The 18,013-nt window shown below is 39.8% G+C and overlaps 1 protein-coding gene across 4 annotated transcripts in view; it reads left to right on the top strand.

Annotated features, from left to right (window-relative positions):
• The window catches only part of LOC104933231 (calcium-dependent secretion activator 1), a 52,957-nt gene that overhangs the window by 21,447 nt on the left and 13,497 nt on the right, over positions 1–18,013 (top strand). For all 4 annotated transcript variants that reach the window (XM_027279336.1, XM_027279335.1, XM_027279334.1 and 1 more), the window contains 4 exons: positions 1,326–1,400; positions 1,528–1,611; positions 2,130–2,162; positions 5,447–5,554. In XM_027279336.1, the coding sequence (XP_027135137.1) occupies positions 1,326–1,400; positions 1,528–1,611; positions 2,130–2,162; positions 5,447–5,554 (300 nt within the window). The remainder of the gene's footprint in view (positions 1–1,325; positions 1,401–1,527; positions 1,612–2,129; positions 2,163–5,446; positions 5,555–18,013) is intronic.

Genomic DNA, 18,013 nt, shown 5'->3' with positions numbered 1-18,013 from the left:
GTGAGTCCTCAGACTGTTTAAACCTTGTACCTATTGTATATAAAGGTCACTGCAGAGGTGAATGAAAATACATGATTTTTGTTTCTGTTGTGAATGGCCATAAGTGTTTTTAAATGATTTTTCCTCTCTTGCTTGAATACAGCCTTCTTTCTTTCTTTCTTTTTCCTTTACTTGTTTTGCAGCACTGACAGCATTTTACATGTGCCATGTCACCTCCATTTTTTTTCCTTTTCTGCTGCTTTTTTTTCTCCCCTCTGTCTTGTGAAAGTTTGTTAGAGACTGGGTAAGTGTGGCTATGAATTCAATTGAAATCTCACCCTCTGATTCCCAAATGTATAATTAGTCATCAGTTTTCCCCGTCTGTCTTCCCTCACTTGAATTGTTTGGATTTCATTAACATATGTGTAGATAGTATTGAATATACATGGGATAGAAGTGAGAGGTTTCATATTTTGCAAAAGCTCGAGACTGATACCAATTACTGACAATGAATTAATTATTTCTAAGTCCTTCGCTGTTCTGTTGGTGCTACAAGGCTAAACAAAAGGATTCCTCGCAGTGATACTGCCTCAGAGTTTCCATGACAGCAGTTCTTTAGCAGGACTAATTGTTCCAAAGTCCTTCACTGAGCTCTCCTTTCTTTAGAGAAGAACCTTGGGGGTCCTGAAAATGGTTATAAAGCACTCCATTACTTTAAATGCAACTAAAAAAAAGCAAACAAATGAACACAAAAACATATTTCCTAAACGAATAACGTGATTCAGTGAGAAGTAGATCAAAATAAAAAAAGGCTTCTCGAACAATCACCTGAAAATGAGTTATTTTAAAAAAATCACACAAACAATATTTTCAGTGTAAAAGAAGAATGCATTCTTAAGTCTGCATCTCCATTTAGAATCTGAAATGTCATATAATAATTTTGATTGGTGTGCTTGTGTGTTTGTTTGTGTGTACTTTGTGTACCTTCACATCTCTTCCTCTACCTCTCTAATCCTCACGTCCTTACATCACTCTTTACATTTAATTCAGGAATTTGACTGATAATGAATTAATAATTAAAATGTAAGAACAGCAGTATGTGTCAGTCTAAACACCATTATTAGTAACTTGTGATTGTGATAACTCTTATAGTCAAAGTTGTCACATTGGTGATCTTACAGAAGATATTGTATAACTGACCTATAGCAATGCATTCATTTAGTACAAATAAAGTATAAAATATAAGTCTAAAGTATAAGATGAGTATGTTATAAAAGTGTCCTGTATTTATCTTTAATGCATTTCATGGTAGTGTTACTAAGTGTTTTTTGTTTCTTCCTCTGTAGAGACAATACCACTCCCAAATTGACAATCTAATTGAAGAAACGGTGAAGGAGATGATAACTCTGCTGGTAGCTAAGGTACAAAATAGCATGACCACAAAGAGACTGAAAACAACTACAACGATGACCACAGAGAGACTGGAGCAGACTGAGCATGATCAAACTGAGACAAAATAACTAATGATCTTCTCCTCGTCTCCCTCAGTTTGTGGTCATTTTGGAGAATGTACTAGCCAAGCTCTCCAGATATGATGAGGGAACACTCTTCTCTTCCTTTCTATCTTTCACAGTAAGTAGCACATGTACATACTTCCAACACCAACTTCCTTTTATTCCTAAGCACCTTGTATTCCAACATGTTGAATTCACTTTTATATTCTTCTTACTGACATTTCTTGGGATACTTAACATAACTGAATTTAGAAGCTGGATCTTGTTTGAAGAATCACTATCTTCACAAAAGAAAAGTTATTTAATGATGACTTGATCACGCTGTATTTGAAAATCATGTTATCCATGTAATCTTTCGTGCTAATTTTCATACAGTTTGACCTTTTTTGAATTCTTCCTGAGAACTAAATATCTTAACACCTCAGCTGGCATCCCAGAGTATTACAAAAGCCAGGTTATTGAATTTGTGAGTGCACTTTTGCAGTTGAAATCGCCCCATGAATCACTGTTGCTAGTTCAGCAGGCACTAATCTACAGGCTGTACAGTCTCCCCACAGCAGCCTGTGCTCTGAAAAGTGGTGCCACAGCTGGAGACCTTGCTGTTTTTTCACCCACTTCTCTCTCCTTTATGTCAAGGTGAAAGCTGCCTCAAAGTACGTGGATGTACCTGTAAGTGAGACTTATTTATTTTTCTGTCTATACGTTTTAAATGCAGCCATTTACAAAAGGCATTTATCTAGAACTGATGAATTGATCTGGAGGCAATGTCCTGTGTGTAATTAAGTTTAGGCTACTAAAACATCCAATAAAGGTTTGAGAAAGATGATGTCTTGGTGGTTAAAGTATTAAAATAGTAAGTGAAAAACAAAAAACATAGTGTGGATATTATAGGAAAAGAAATTAAATAAACACAAGTAATTTCACACACAGTGTACTGGGATAAAAGGCTGGTGTCATTTTATAATTATTAAACTGAGTTATTAAAAGTTATTATGAATCAAATTGTGATAGAGATTCTCACCCTACATCTGGAGGTGGTCTGGTTTGCATTGTGACCAGATCAGCGACAGTTTAATGAGCATCCATCAAAGTTTTAATTATTGAAGAATTGTGACCAAGATATGTAATGAGTGACATCTTAAAGCTAGAAACTAAACTTTACAGACAGACATTACACAATAATTAAAACAAAATCTATATAACACATTCTTCACGTTACTTTTTATGATACCTTTAACAGCAGGTATAAATGGCTGTGTCCTCATTAGTTGGTTTAAAAAACAAAACAGAACACTGGTAATTGAGATGATGATAAAAGCAAGATATATGTATAAAAATATTAGCAGATAACAATTTATGTCAAGATTATCTGGAGGACAATTGCAATAATATAATAAATACATCTTAAATTAGTGACCTTAATGGCTCAATTTTGTCTTATTATGCAAATACTATCATTTAAATCCACTGAGTCATTAAGCATCTTTTTTTCTTTTTCAAGGATAATTTTTTTTGGCTTTTTCAAGGTTTATTTTTCAAAGAGACAGCTGAAGAGTAACAGGAATGTGGAGAGAGAGAGAGAGAGAGATGGGGAATGACATGCAGGAAAGAGCCACAGGTCAGATTTGAACCCTGGGCTTTGTACATGAGGCGGCTGCTCTACCAACTGAGCTAAACGTTGCCCTAGTCATTAAACATCTTAATTATTCGATCAGTATTCTTCTGATTCTCATGATATACAGTATAAAACCATAAACTGCATGTACAGTATATATGGGTCTATTATTGGTGTTTTTCTCCTTGAAGTGCAGGTTTCACAAATGAAAGTCTTATGGTGGTTTTCGGGTTTAAGGATGAAGCCATTTTCTCCCCGAGTGATGCATGTGTGTTTGTGTGTGTTTCTTGTGGATACACAAATATTTGACCATGATTTCACATGTAGAATCATAATCCAGATGGTATTAGTCGTCGTATTTCCACATCAAACCTCCCCGCGTCTCTTCTCCCCCAAATGTCCATTCATATGCATTGGCCAAGCAGCCAGGCAGCCATGCCTCGTGCCTCACGCTCTGTGCAGTACACATTGTGAGTCCATGTTGTACAACACATGCCCATTCTGCTGTCAGGGTGGCAGTGGTGATGTGTGTGTGTGTGTGTGTGTGTTTGTGTGTGTGTCTGCATCAGATCTGTATTAGCTGCCAACACTTCGGCCGTAGCAGCATGCCAAATTTCAAATTAATGCCTTGTCAGTGAATGTGACGAGGCACTGTGTACGCTGGCAGGGGTCGCAGTTTCCAGCCCAGCACGCTAATTGTGTCCTTAATGTACAAAATTAGTTTCACTGGTAAAAAGACACTCATTTACACATTGTAAGCATCACTGCAGATGTGTTAACTAAGTTTAGTAACAGCTAAGAATGAATTCTTTGCATGACTTTTGGAATCCAGAGAAAAGAGAGACACTAAGAGCAAAAGGTTTAAAGAGTGTGTTATCTCCTCTGAAAAATGGTCAGATATGTTGATGTAAGACAGAAGAGAGCTGTGCTGCCATTTACAAATTCATTGTCCTCAGTGAATATTTTAGATGTCAGAATGGCAGGCCTCCTAACAATCTGCTCTCCCCATCAAACCCAACGGAGTGTCTTCAGTGCCTCTGTTCTCTTTGCACATGTCCAGAATGTGAGGGCTGATTCCCAGCCAGGCTCAACTCTCCGACAAAAGCAAGAGCTGACTGAAGAAAACTGCCCTGAGAGGACAGACACTCCTGTTCTACAAATAATAACTGGAACATTTAGAAAAACATTTCAGTTTGAATACTCCACTTCAATTATGTTAATATGTTTGTCACCTAATGTAGCTACAAGAGTCTATAGCCATTCTGACAGCTCTCTGATGCTGTAGAGCTTCTCCTCTAACAACAGCCCTAACATGCCCACATGCAAATGTGTTTGAAATGATTCTTTGCATATTATTAACATTGTCAACATCTGTTGTTAGTCTTTAAATAGACATTGAACCCCAATGAGAGGCAAAAAAGTGCTTTGTCACTCCATTTACCATGGCAGATGATATATATTATTATATTGTTTACCGTCATAGTTATACAACAGTTGTCAAAACATTTCACTCAAAACCATAAATGTCATCCTCATGGTGTCATTATCATACACCATGAATAATTGTACAAACTCTTGTGTCTATCAAGTAGATATAAAGATATTTTTACCGGACATGGTCTTCTAGTTGGATGACAAGTCAGACGGATTCATCCTCTGGTCACCATGAATGTCTATCAGATTTCATGGCAATCTATTCAGTTGTTGTGAATGCAGTTTTTTAGTCTGGCCCAACAGACAAAGCAGAACATTTTAAACCAGAACATTTAGGCCAGAATAATGAGTTTGCTGACCGTATCCAGAGATTTGCTGAGCAGGACTAATTTCACTTTAAAAATTGTTCTGTCAATGTAGTGAAATGACAATTTTATCCCCTACCGGCCACTATATTCATAAAGTTTTATTGGGGCGACAAACTAAAAGCATCTAAACAACCACAGCTGTGACAGCTGCTATTCGAACATTTGATGGAGAAAATGCAGGCAAGAAAACAAAACAATGAATTAGTTACTAGTCAAAAACTTGACACGAGCCACCTAACATCCACAGTTTAATGGCTTTCTTTTCTGACTCTATTGTGTAGTGTGTATTCTGTAACAGCTCGTTCTAGCTCTTATTAAAGCTGTATGCTAATTTCAGTGAGTTAAATATTCAACCCAATCCACCAGATAAAAATATTCTGACTCTGTTTTGAAGTAATTCTTCTTGTAGTTTTTAGTTTCAAAGGGATATTTATGTTTTTGTCTATATTTAGAAATACTGTATATTTGAAATTAAAATTCGATTAAATAATATTCTATACTCGCCATTTCCTCTTTTTTTCCCCTGACTTTTGCAGAAGCCCGGGATGGACGTTGCTGATGGTTATGTGACGTTTGTTCGTCATTCCCAGGACATGCTGCGGGAGAAGGTCAACGAGGAAGTGTACATAGAGAGATTATTTGACGTAAGTAAGCCACATCACCTCCACCTCCTCCATCAAAGGGGCTTTGTAACAGCAAGAAAACATCCAAGTCACTCAGTCAGTACAGTCAACCAAAGTCAAACTAACAGTAACTACAGAAACTAACAGACATCTGCACATACATGCAAGCTTTAATCTGAATGGAGTGTGTCCAGAGTTCTTTTGCCATTTATTATTAATTACTATTTACAATAATATAAAATTAAAATAAAAAAATAAAAAATGTATTTTACGTTTTTCATTTGTTGTTCTCAAATCTAATCTGATGTAACATGACTGATTTATTTTTCTATTCAAATTATTTTCAAATGGAATAGAAATAAATCAAAAGATGTGCAACATTGAACTTTTTGGACCTTGATTTTAAGCCCTATATTTCCATCTATTTTACACATTTATTCCACATTAATAATTCAGTATTCCCAAAAATATCTATTAAATTAATTCTTTGGCTAAAACAGAAGAGATTTTTAGATTATTTAGATTATATTTATTACATATATTCTGATGCAAAAAATAAATCAATAATAAAACTAGTTCTCTTATGAGCAGGTGAGTCCGGCAAGTCCAAAAAATCTGAATGCTGCTTTAACTACAGAACTCCTCTCATGCAGATTCATGTCATTCTGGGTCTGCGAGTCACTCTGTGAAGCTGACTGTACTGTATGCTGCATCAGTGTCCTTCTCCATGGCTGACAAACAGTAATCAACTTGAGCTGTAATCAACTTGCAAAACAGTCCCATGACACTGCCTCTATTACGTGGGATGAGGTCAAGTAACACCAAAACAATCAGTAAATCTCTAAGCTTTGCTGCTGAGCCTTCTCTTGGATCAAACTGAAGGATTTCTCCCCAAAATGTACTAAAACAATCCCTGCAGCGGGATGAGTTGCATATTCCTCCTGCTGCCATCTTCTCTGCTCTTCATTTTACTACTTTGTATCATGGTGTTTGCTTGCAGTGTGTGCTGATCTTGAGGAGGGATTATCCTAAGCAGTGCTCTCTCTTTCTGAGTCAGCAAACAAGAGTTAATCAATTGAAAAGTGAGCACAAAAGATCACTTTGTAAGATGGCTTAGGTCCATGTTTACACGCAGCCACCCACCACAGATTCTGTACACATTTTCTCCAGACAGGATTTACAAACTGGTCCTTTTTACAGTTTTTCTCCATTGGTTTGGCTCATTTCTTGAAACTGAGATGACATTCTCATAACAACATGGACAAATCCCCAAACTATCTTGCAGTTTCTCACAACAGAATGGCATTTATCATTGCTTTCATCACATTTCCAAATGCTTTGTACATGTGTCAAGCCTTTAGTACATCCTTGCAAATAGCTATGTACAAGTATCCTACAGTTAACACAATCAGCCAACATTTAGTACATTTTTCAAATGAATGTATCTTGCTGATCTATCCCAATTGGTTGGTTTTCAGTGTCATGGTTATTGTCCTCAAAACATGTCAGCACATTTTCATCGTATAAGTCATCATATGCAGAATAGTCTGCTCAATTGTCAAAATAGTGTTAGGAAACTGGAATAGAATACAGTACATATTTTGGAAGATGTTATAGTAAATTTAGGATAATCAGGTTAGGTGAAATAAGTTTTTGACTAACGAAGGAGGCGTGTATAACCATGTGCGCGGCCATCTCAGAAAATGGTGTGGCCACCCACAATGCAAGTTTGGGCCCATACAACACAGATAAACTCCTCCGTTTCCTGGATCAACTGTATCTTGATCTGGTCCCAGAAAATGAGAGGGGTCTCGAAGGGCCCCACCTACCCCAGTTTGTAATTATATGGGACAACGTTAGTTTCCACCGGGGTCCACGCATCCGGGGATGGTTCAACATGCATCCAAGAATGCACAATGTGTTCTTGCCACCATACTCTCCATTCCTCAATCCTATCGAGGAGTTTTTCTCTGCTTGGAGATGGAGAGTGTATGAACACCATGCGGAAAACCAGAGGGCTCTCATGACTGCAATGGACGCTGCCTGTGAGGACATAACAGGGGATCAGTGTAGAGGATGGCTCAGGCATGCACGACGCTTCTTCCCGCGCTGTATCTCAAGAGACAACATCAGATGCGATGTGGATGAGAATCTGTGGCCGAACAGAGCACAGAGAATGGATGGCCAGGAAGATGAGGATGGTGACCAGGAGAGAGAGGGGAGTGACCGTGACTAAACAAAATGTCTTCATTTGTGACTCTTTGTATTTACAGTGCTGATTTGTTGATTTTTTTCTTTTTTGTGGGTTTTTGTATTTTGTGTACACAGTATATTTTCCTTTTTTACGGTTCCCTACCTACTGTAATGTGTACAATTTACGTTAGTTGAGAATAAAAATGAAAATTCCTCGGCAGAATGAGTGCAGTGTGTGTGTGTGGTGTGAAAATGTTATGCCTATAGTTAGAAATATGCCATGACAAAGCGTCTAAGCATTTTGACTTGCAGTACTTACACAATACCAAAGGGACAATGCATTTTGGAGGCACTGACTAGTTATATGAGAAGGGAATGTAGTTTTGACTGAAGGGTAAACTGTTTTGGGAGCTGTACAAACATTGCCAGGTGATCCATGTAGTTGTGCAGTACCATCCAAGTTATTTTGACAGAAGTACTGAATGAATCAAAATGTGCCAAAGCAATTGAGAAGGATCCATGCCATTTTTATGGTACTGACTATTTACATGGGAAAGGGATTTCATTTTGAAGCATGGATGAGTAGTTTTGGGAGACAAATTACATTTTGCTGGTTATCTGAAGTGTTGTGCAGAACTGCAAGTCTGTTTGGCCAAATTGCTTTATAGTTATGAGAATGTCATCTCAGTTTCAAGAAATGAGCCAAACCAATGGAGACTGTAAAAGAAGTATTACAACTCTGATGTTAGTGACTAGTAAATTACTTACTAAAAGACAGAGCTGATGAGCTGGGATAGCTCAGTCCCTTTGTTAGGTTGTAAAAGTGCAACAAACCACCCATAGCACACATTGGACACATCATACAGAAAGAAGTTATATGTGTTATGTGTTATATATGTTATAATGTGTCAATCCAAGAAGCAAATGTGCTAAAATTGCTAAAAAACAATTAGAAACAGTGTAAGATAATGTGAAGTGTAGGCCATCATCTAATACTTAAATTAATCAAGTTGATCGATCAAGTGGACATATCAGTGTCTGGCTGGCCAAACACCATGAGCTAAGTAATTTCTTGGTGGACACCATACTGTACTGTAGAAATACTGTCTACACAGTTATCTAGCAGAATACTGGGAGTAATCTTTGATCTGCAAGTGAACAGGAACATGTTTTCTTCAGCAAAGAATCTTAGCCAAAACCAAGTCCTTTCTAAACTTTACAGAGCTGAAAAAAAGTCATCTATGCCCATACCTCATTTTGTTTCCTTTATCAAGGGCTCAGACAGAAAGCAGTCTCCTCCTTTTAGCTAATCCAAAACAATTCTCCATTGTGGTGATATGTTTTCATTTAGTGTGTCTTAATGTACTTCTATTCTAATTGTATCTTATAAGCATTAATTACATTACCCAGACATGTTTAAAACAGTTTTTGACTATGTGCTGAAAATATGACACAGCTCTCAGTCCTGTTGTATAAGGACTGGATGGCTCAGCAAAGCCCTCAGTACCAAATGTGCCCCCACAGGACTTCCATGGGCAAACTCCCTATGGGATGCTCCCTTGGCCCAACAGCAATGCTAGGGGCTGGTCCACTGTTCTATGGCCAGGACACAATCTGCATTGATCCTTGTTCTGAGCTTCAACAGTCAGTCAGAGCTTCCTTTCCAGCACCCTGGAATGAGCTTTTCCAAGGACCAGCAAGCAGTGCGAAACTCCAATAAAAAACCTCCAGTCCCTATTTTTCAAAATGGAAACCGCCCCTCCAGTATTCTATTCTACAGGCACTGTCCCTGACCTCCATGAGTCCTGGAAACAACATATCAGATTTGATGATACAACCACAAAGGCGTAAGGTGTTCTTGTCCCAAGTACATTTATAAATCACCCTATGCTTGCCTAAGGTGTTTGTTATGGCCCGTCCATGAAAAGCACAGAAGTCCAATAAAGAAGAACCACTCAGATCATACGGATCATTACCAGTCCCCCAGGAGAACTACGTAGTCCTTAGGTGATACCCTTTCCAGGACCCAGCTGGATAAATTGAATTACCCAAGGAGAACTCCAATATGGTGCTGTTCAGCCAGGTGTTTGGTAAGTATCCCCACAATGCCTCTCACCTTGGGCAACTCCCAAAAGGCGAGAACCCAACTCCTATCCAGGAGTTTCTGTTCAGATCCAGTGCAATGCATAAAGGGGAACACAGCGATGTCTAATTGGGACTGCACCAGCACTACTCTAGCTCTGGCTCCTTCTTTGCCAGATCTACAGTGCCAGGGGTCTCTATGCCCACGTCTTTGCCTTTGTCTGCTATGTCACTGACGTTGCACCCAACCCCAATGCCTGTTCCTGGAGGTGGTGGGTCCACAAGACAAAAATATCCTTTACATGAGTAATAGGATAATTGAATAAATGATAAATAGGTTAATCAGTAAGCTGCAGTTTAATTATTTAAATGAAGGCTAAATGGTTGATAAGCTGAAATAGACAAAGAAAAAAATAGGTTGTGTTAAACTCTGCAATTGATATAACTGTCACCTCTGCATCCTGACTGTGCACCGTTCAACACTGAGTCTTTGCAGAATGAAGAGTGTAGGCCTTTATACAGTTGCATCTATCTTTCCATGCCATTGTGTTTGGGCCTTGAGGTGTAATCCGTCTCCTATCATCTTCCTCTCTGTATGTCCTGACAGAGGGTGACAGAGAAGTGTCCAGTGCTAGATGCTTGCTGTTTGTTACTACATCTTGACCCGCTGCTTTGCCATGTATCCTCTTTTCCTTCACAAGAGCATTTCTGCCAGGATTTATCTCACCATGGCTTCTCTTTGTTGTCAATCCGTATCAGTTCTCCCCACGGCATCACCAAGGCCGATGAAGGTGTCTCTGGCTGCTCTCTGCAGCTCTGTTGTGCTTTTCTTGTCACCTTTTTCATCTACTCCTCTCTCGTTCTTTTTATCCGTTTAAGGATGTCGAGTCATGAGATGGAACATTAGTGCTTAACTCTTGGCTTAAAGGCAGAGGCACAGCCTGTTCACATACAGGACATCCATCTGAGAATCCACACTGAACTATAAATCAAGCCCTTCAGCATAAGTACATAAGAAGTGTGACAAGGAGGAAACTTTCAGTGTTATAATCACTGTATCATTGATATTGAAACCAATACAGCGCACAATTTATTGGAAGCAGGATATTTTACAGTTTAAGATTAAACTTTATTTATATTAACTTTATTACTGCACTGAAACTATGAACTTGACTGGGAATTTAATAAAATATGAATGAACTTTAAATGTAAAACCAAAAAACACAAATAGAGAATTATTACTAAATGTATTTTAAAAGATGTATCAAATATAAATATAAATACATATTTGTGTCCAATACCTGCCAATAAAATCATCCGATTAGATTTTTACGCTAAGCTTTCACTGTATTTCATATTGTTTTTGAATTTGTTCACAATATCACTGAAGAAGTAGTGTCTGTGTGTGTGTGTGTGTGTGTGTGTGTTGGGTTTGGGGGGTGTTGTCCCCTTGTCTTCTTAAGGAATAAGGTCAGGATTGACTCCTCTTAATCTCTGCTTTGTGAGACGGCCCCTCCCCTCCCGTGTGGGCTGCTGACTTTATTTATTTATCTGTTTTGTCCGTTTCCCTTGGTGAGGATTACAACCTGTGTCCCACACATGCTCACAACAAGGGGCTTGTAACATAGAAATATTTCTTGTGTTGTGGTTTTGCTTCTGCTTTCCTAAAAAAGCCATTCTGCCATAATAAGATATGCTTTTTTGAAGGTTTGCGATTTTAAAATCAAGTTCACAATGTTGCTATCTGAGCAAGGTACAAAAAATGACAATGATGCAATGCAATTACTTTTTTAAAATGATGAAAAACAAGAAAAACAAAAAAGAAAGAGAAGAGAAGAAGAGCAAAAATAAACAGCTGCACACACAACAAAGTGCTTGGAAACCATTTTCACCCATTTATATATAATCCATTTGTTTTTTCAAGACTAGAAAGACATTTTATGATGTTTTGGTGACCTGTCAGGACACATTTTTCAAGCCAGTTGACAAGATTAAACTCTTTGAATCCTCCAATGGGCCATAAAGTAGAATGAAAGAACTCCATCAAGTATCCCAATACCATGATAATTTACTGTAAAGAGATTACAACACATCAAATCACATCAAGTCATTTAAGCATGTTTTATTTCGCACATCCCTGTAAAGTCTGGTTACAGTCGGCTGAATAGAATAGAACATAATCAAACAGAATAGATTAGAACAGAATAGAATGTGGCCTTAAAGGTAGGAATTTGAACAAATTCTTAGTGAAGACACTTGCCTCAAAGTAATTTAGGTTTCTTAAACATGTCTGGATGTGATTTCTTCCAGAGAGGGTTTTATGTCATTTTAATTGGGGTTATGACATGAATTTCCAAGTATCTCTCTATCTGTCTTTATTTTAAGATGCCTTCTAATATCAGCCAGAGTAAGCAGATTATTTTACTATGTTCTCATAATTTCTAAATATGTGTCAACACTCACAATTAGACATAGAGTGACAGCAGACAGGCCCATATGTGGTTTAATCCTGATCATTTTAAGCAAACAACAGCGTCTCAAGAAAGGAATCATAATCTGAGACATATTAAAAGTGATAATACCCATGTTCTGACATAGATTTGTGGTTAAGGGGCATTGTCAGAGCAAGACATTTTTAATTGAAATTTGACCTACTTCTCTGACTAATCATATGAGATGGGAAACCTTTCCATTTGTTATTTATGCTCCTTCATAAGCATAGAATGTGTTGGTTGCTTTTTGGTGTTGAAATCGGATTTACTTTATGCTATTTTACTTATCACAATCCTGACCAGTAATCCAATCATTGAATTGTTTTAATATATTCTGTACTGTTGTGAACATTGCTCTGAGGTCAGGTGTCTGTGGCATCATGATTAAACTTACGTGGAAATCCCCTGCAGAGAGGTGGATGTTGTGAAGTCGCTTTTATTTTCTGGCCTGTGGCTGCCTCGGGTCACACCCATATTAAGCAAATACATTAAAAAATATTTTGCATACACACTTAAGACGGTATTCTCCCCCACCAAAGACAGCGCTTTATGGGGGCATTGCCTATGGACTGAGAGACAAGGGTAGTGAATCCCATCTTTTAAAAAAACAAAAAAAATAAAACAAAGGAACCAGAGCATGTGCTCTTGCTATCAAGTTATCATGTCTTATGCCAAGGTTGTAGACAGTCCAGACATCAAACCTTCAGGATTCAGCAGGAACAAAGGGGATTCTATTCAAGTTGTGAAACAGTGAACCAGCTCTTTATCTTTGCTATAATATTGCCACAGATCATGGGAGTCTGAAGAGTAGGTGGTACCACGGCTGTGACAGGAAGTCATTCCATCCTCATGCTATGAGTAATTTTGTCTGCATTCTTGGCAGTAACAAAGCAGTTTTCAGTGGGCACAGGGTTCTATTATGAAGATGATGAAGGATTGTGCATTCTGAGTTTCAAGGATACAAAATTGGCATACAGCCAAAGTAGACAGCATGACAACTTTCTGATTGGAGATGTGTTAGATCCGTTTTGTGGTTGGTTCTGTTGCCTTCATCAGACACCATAGTGCTCTGCCAGAAAACAGTGGTTTGAGTTACTGCCCCAAGTGAAGGAGTTCAAGTGTCTTGGTGCCTTGATCTTGACTAAGACTATGATTGAACACCAGATTGACAGATGATAGGAAGAGACAAGAAGAAGGAGTTGAGCCTAAATGTGAAGACTTACCGCTTGGTTTACTGCATAAAAGTGTTTGAAATGAGCTTAAATATTTTAAGGTGTCTGGCTTCACCCTTAGGGGTGAGATATGGTGGGAAGCAAAGGTGTCTGGAAAGATCTCCTTTTACGTTAACCTGGGAATGCTGTGGAATCCCAGTTTATATGCTGTGGTATGGCTTGTGTTTTCTTTATTGGAGGGTATTTATTAATGCTGTATGTCATAAAACTCTTTTTGTTTGTTTGGCATTTTGTTATGGGTAGGTATCGTGAGATGTGTGTGTTATTGGAATATGAGAAATTAATTTGGTCCCGCTGGACCCCCCCCCACCTCCCCATGGTTTAGTCCTTGAAAGAGTGGCTGGAGAGGCCCGGATTAAGACAGATGTGCTTAAATGATACTGAAGGGGGGACTTAGTGTGGTGCAGCCTGGGGATCATTGATTAAAAAAAGCCATGTCTTTAGGCTGAGCCAAATCCAGTGCTGCTCTGATATACCACAGCTTCCTGCCTCATGACACTCCCCCCGAACCCAACATGCCAGCCGGTTTGGGGGAAGCGGGGAAAGGACAGCAGGAAGAAAGAGGAAGATAGAGATGGTGCCCCCCCCCATGTGGAGTTGCAGATACTGGGATTACACAGGTCAATTATACACTTAATCTGCCTTTGCCCGGAGGGGATTAGGAGTGCGGCTCATTGATTGATTTGAAGTATTTCCGTTGACCTTGGGTAGTTATCAGATTCTCAAGCGTGGCAAAATTGCACTTCTGTGTGACGAGAGTTAAAGCGCTTTTTAATCGCTGCTGCTCCTCCCGTCTTGCCTGTTGGATGGCTGTGACGGAGCAGAGTGAGGGCAGGGTTCAGATTGGGCTGCTGATTGGGAAACTTGAAATTGTTATCCCTGCTGTTGTACTTTGGTCACCATGGGTGGGTTTGTGGACAGATGAGTGTGGGAGGGGTTGTAGTGGTGACAGTGAATGCAGGCAGACTGCAGTTGATCAAGTTTCCATCATACCACTTGGCTGTCCGGGGACGCTTCACCACTTTGCCGGCTCTGGTCATGAACTGCTGGCACCAGAGCCATGCCAAGTGAACAATTTAATCAATGCTGAGCTCAGGCGACACGAAAACTTAACTCCCTCAGTCGATGGAGTAAAGAAGACAAGTTGTTGTATTTTTTTTACAAGCACCATCATGGAAAAATGAAATAAGAGAAAGATTAATAGGAAAAGTTTAGAGATTAAATATTAAAATATTTAGATGATGATCCAATCACCAGTGTTGATCGAAAGATTTTCATAAACATATAATTGATATATAGTATAGTAGTGCATAGATATCCAACCTGATATCTACGCACACATGATTTTCTCAGTCATACCCAATTAGAAAACTATAGGTCAACTAACATTCTAACTGCAGTTCAGTTTGTTGCTTTCGAATGACGACTATCTACAACAACATGACTGCAATACTTCAGCGAAGCCTTCTTGTTATTTTTCATGTGGGCCAGTAATCTCTTTAATTTGAGATAAAACAACTGTAAATGGATTATTCGACCAAAAGGGAGAAAATGATGGTTATAGTTGAAAAGGCCAGCCAAGCAGGACAGGTTAAATTGACTGTGTGTGACTGTTCAAAACATGCTCTGAAAAGGTTTCACTTCCGTTTAATGAAGTCTGTAAGCGGCTTAGAGTCCCTAATAATTACTGAGAGAGAGCATTTTGTTTCCCTGCTTCGATTCTTTCGGGTCTAAATCCTCTGTGAGCATTCCCAGCGCTGTGTTGCCAGGAGGAAACAGCTAAGGACACTAAAGCCATGATCATCCTGAGAGGAGGGAAATACAAGTTTAATAGAGACTTCTCCTTTGTCAGGCCCGCTGGTTTATTGATGAGGGCCGGCAGGGTGAATTGATTGAGGACACACATGTCATCTCTCGGGTCTCTATCACCCTTTTACAGCCCCCTTCCATCCCTCTTTCCCTCCGCCTTGTTAAAAAAGGAGGTACGGTGGCATTTGTTTGATTAACTTGTCTGACAAAAGTGACAGCTGCTCACGGGCGTATGTGGATGAGTGGCCCAGCGCCGCTCCCTCTTTGTACATCTGTCAGAGCCGGAGCAGAGTGAGCAGGGTGAAAAGAGACAAATTGGACCCAAAAAGAAGGCCATTCACCTTCCCCAGACCCCCCTCTGGCTCTCCGCCCCTCTATCTCATTCAGGTGCTCGGCGGGACCCTCAAGTGCTTGCTGGCTTATTCCATTTTCACTCCCCCTATAGAGTTCCCTGAGCCCACAAGTGTTTTAGCCCTCTTTTTCCTTCCCTCAATCCACCCCTAAGCGGCTCTTTGTAAGTAGAATGGCTCACTTTTCTCAGGGCCTGAAGCTGGCGGCTTTTTTTCTTTTTTATTGTCCACCACAGAGCTTTTCTGTCGCTCATTGTATGTTTACTCAATGACTGGTCGCTGACCATAATTCCAACTGTTTAGTTCCTCACAACATGGCCCCCAACTCCCTCCACCCACCACCGCAAATATACACCCATTCCTTCTCCAAACCTCCGTGTTTTTATAAAGTTGCTCCTTATTTAGTCTCTCTTGTCCGTTGAAATGACACTTGCAGGAAGAAGGAGACGGGTGTTTTGTAAGGGACCCAGATTGCCGGCCTGAAAGGAAACTCAGACCTGAGATAAACATTTACCTTACTCCTGTGATCCTACTCCTGAGGTTGACTGCCATCTTGTTCCTCAGCACTTCTTTTTAACCAGCTGCCTAGCTGAAATGCCCACTGAGTCCGTTTTGTTGCCACCCCAGCTGTGCTCAGACTGTGGTCAATGGTCAGCCACGGATTGCCTTTTGTGCCACCGGCACAATCAAAACAGTGTGAGACCTGTGAGCTCGTTGAGCCCAAAACTTTACTTTAGTCCTACTTTCAGAGCCCCTCTGCTCATTCCTCCCCATCTAAGAGAATGAAAGGAGAGGGACAGAAAGAGAGTCTGAGGATGACAATATCCAGTACAAGATGCTGAGCCCCAAATGCGTTTAAAAACATGTTCATGTGACAAACTAAGTTCCCTTCACACTTGTTTTTTTACATAATCTCCTAAATTAATGTCATAAACACCAATGATTGAACATTGACTGAACAATCAAAACATGGTTTAAACAAAGGTGCAAATTAGACACTTAATCCTGCTTTTTACAGTGATTGGCCAGATGTGCAGAGGTGTAAAAGTCACAGTGGGATGCAGCCCAGAGCAGTCTGACAGCAAGCTGTTCACGCTGTCTTTGAATGTGATTATTTGGAACATCCTTTGCCTTTAGATGTGGCTGAAGCTTCATTTCATGTCCATTAGAAGTTATTCAGTGGTTGTATAATTCAGCTGTCATTTGGTAAAGGGTTTACCGGAAAGTCCCAGTCTGTACTCTTTTGATATCTTTTCTGTTTTTGCTGTCAGACCACTGCACAAGTATAACAATGAGTTGACTCGGCATTAAGTGGTCATTTCTAACTCTGCTTGGGTGCTGCCAAATTGTATGCTATATGCAGATGAATTCTATATTCTAAGTTGAATAAATGATGACATTTATAAGAAGGGGCGGGGGGCAGCTTAGGACTTATGGACAGGGAGGAAAGATGCATTTATCCACATTAGTGTGGAAGTGGCCTCGGGGACGACGTCATCCAGTGCAGGATGCTGAGTCCCATTAACCTCCTCTATTTGTTAACCAAGGGTCAAGCTTAGTCCTGCTGTTGGGTGACAAGGTGAGCATAGAGCTTGAAGGATGGGGGCCTGGCAGCGTTGGTGCTGAGATTGGTGTTGGGGGAGGAACCCCCGACACACTGTGTTAGTTACTATGGTAATTGAGTGTCGTCATCAATGGGTCCTCTCTGCTGAGCTGGTGAGTAGGACTAGAATAGGCCAGCAGTGGGCTCTGAAAAGCAGAGCAGGTAGGATTAGACAAGCCCTTTGTCCAAAGTGCATAATGTCTTGCAGTCAGATTTAAAGCCCCCCCACCCGCACCAACCTTATCCGTATTTGTTTCCTTGTCTGTGTGTGTGTGCATATGTGGACTACGTGTATATACCAGTGTAAGCATGTGTGTTTGAAAGAACAAGTAGTGTTGCTTTATGGCACTCAGCGGCCTACCTTCTCCTTCACAAGGAAGCCTGTCACTTGGCATTAGTTGCCGCACCAGCAATCATCATTCCATGCCTCCTGCTAATTGCAGACACAGCTGGGTCTCAGCAGGACATGCTCTCTCTCTCTCTCTCTCTCTCTCTCTCTCTCTCTCTCTTTCTCTCTCTCTCACTCACACACACACACACACACACACACAAGTTTTCATACAAGGCCTAAACATGACAGACTTATCTTTTCTGCGTACAGCAGAAGCTCAGACATCCACACCAAGCAGTCAACAAAATGATGATTATAAAAAAGGCGGTACTGATTAATATTATCCTTTCTGTCTGCAGTAATTGAACGAGAACAACATAATGAATGA

Source organism: Larimichthys crocea, chromosome VI, assembly GCF_000972845.2.
Source record: "Larimichthys crocea isolate SSNF chromosome VI, L_crocea_2.0, whole genome shotgun sequence".
NCBI lineage: Eukaryota > Metazoa > Chordata > Actinopteri > Sciaenidae > Larimichthys > Larimichthys crocea.
Note: the sequence above shows the minus strand (reverse complement) of the source record. Positions and strands in the feature narration are given on the sequence as shown.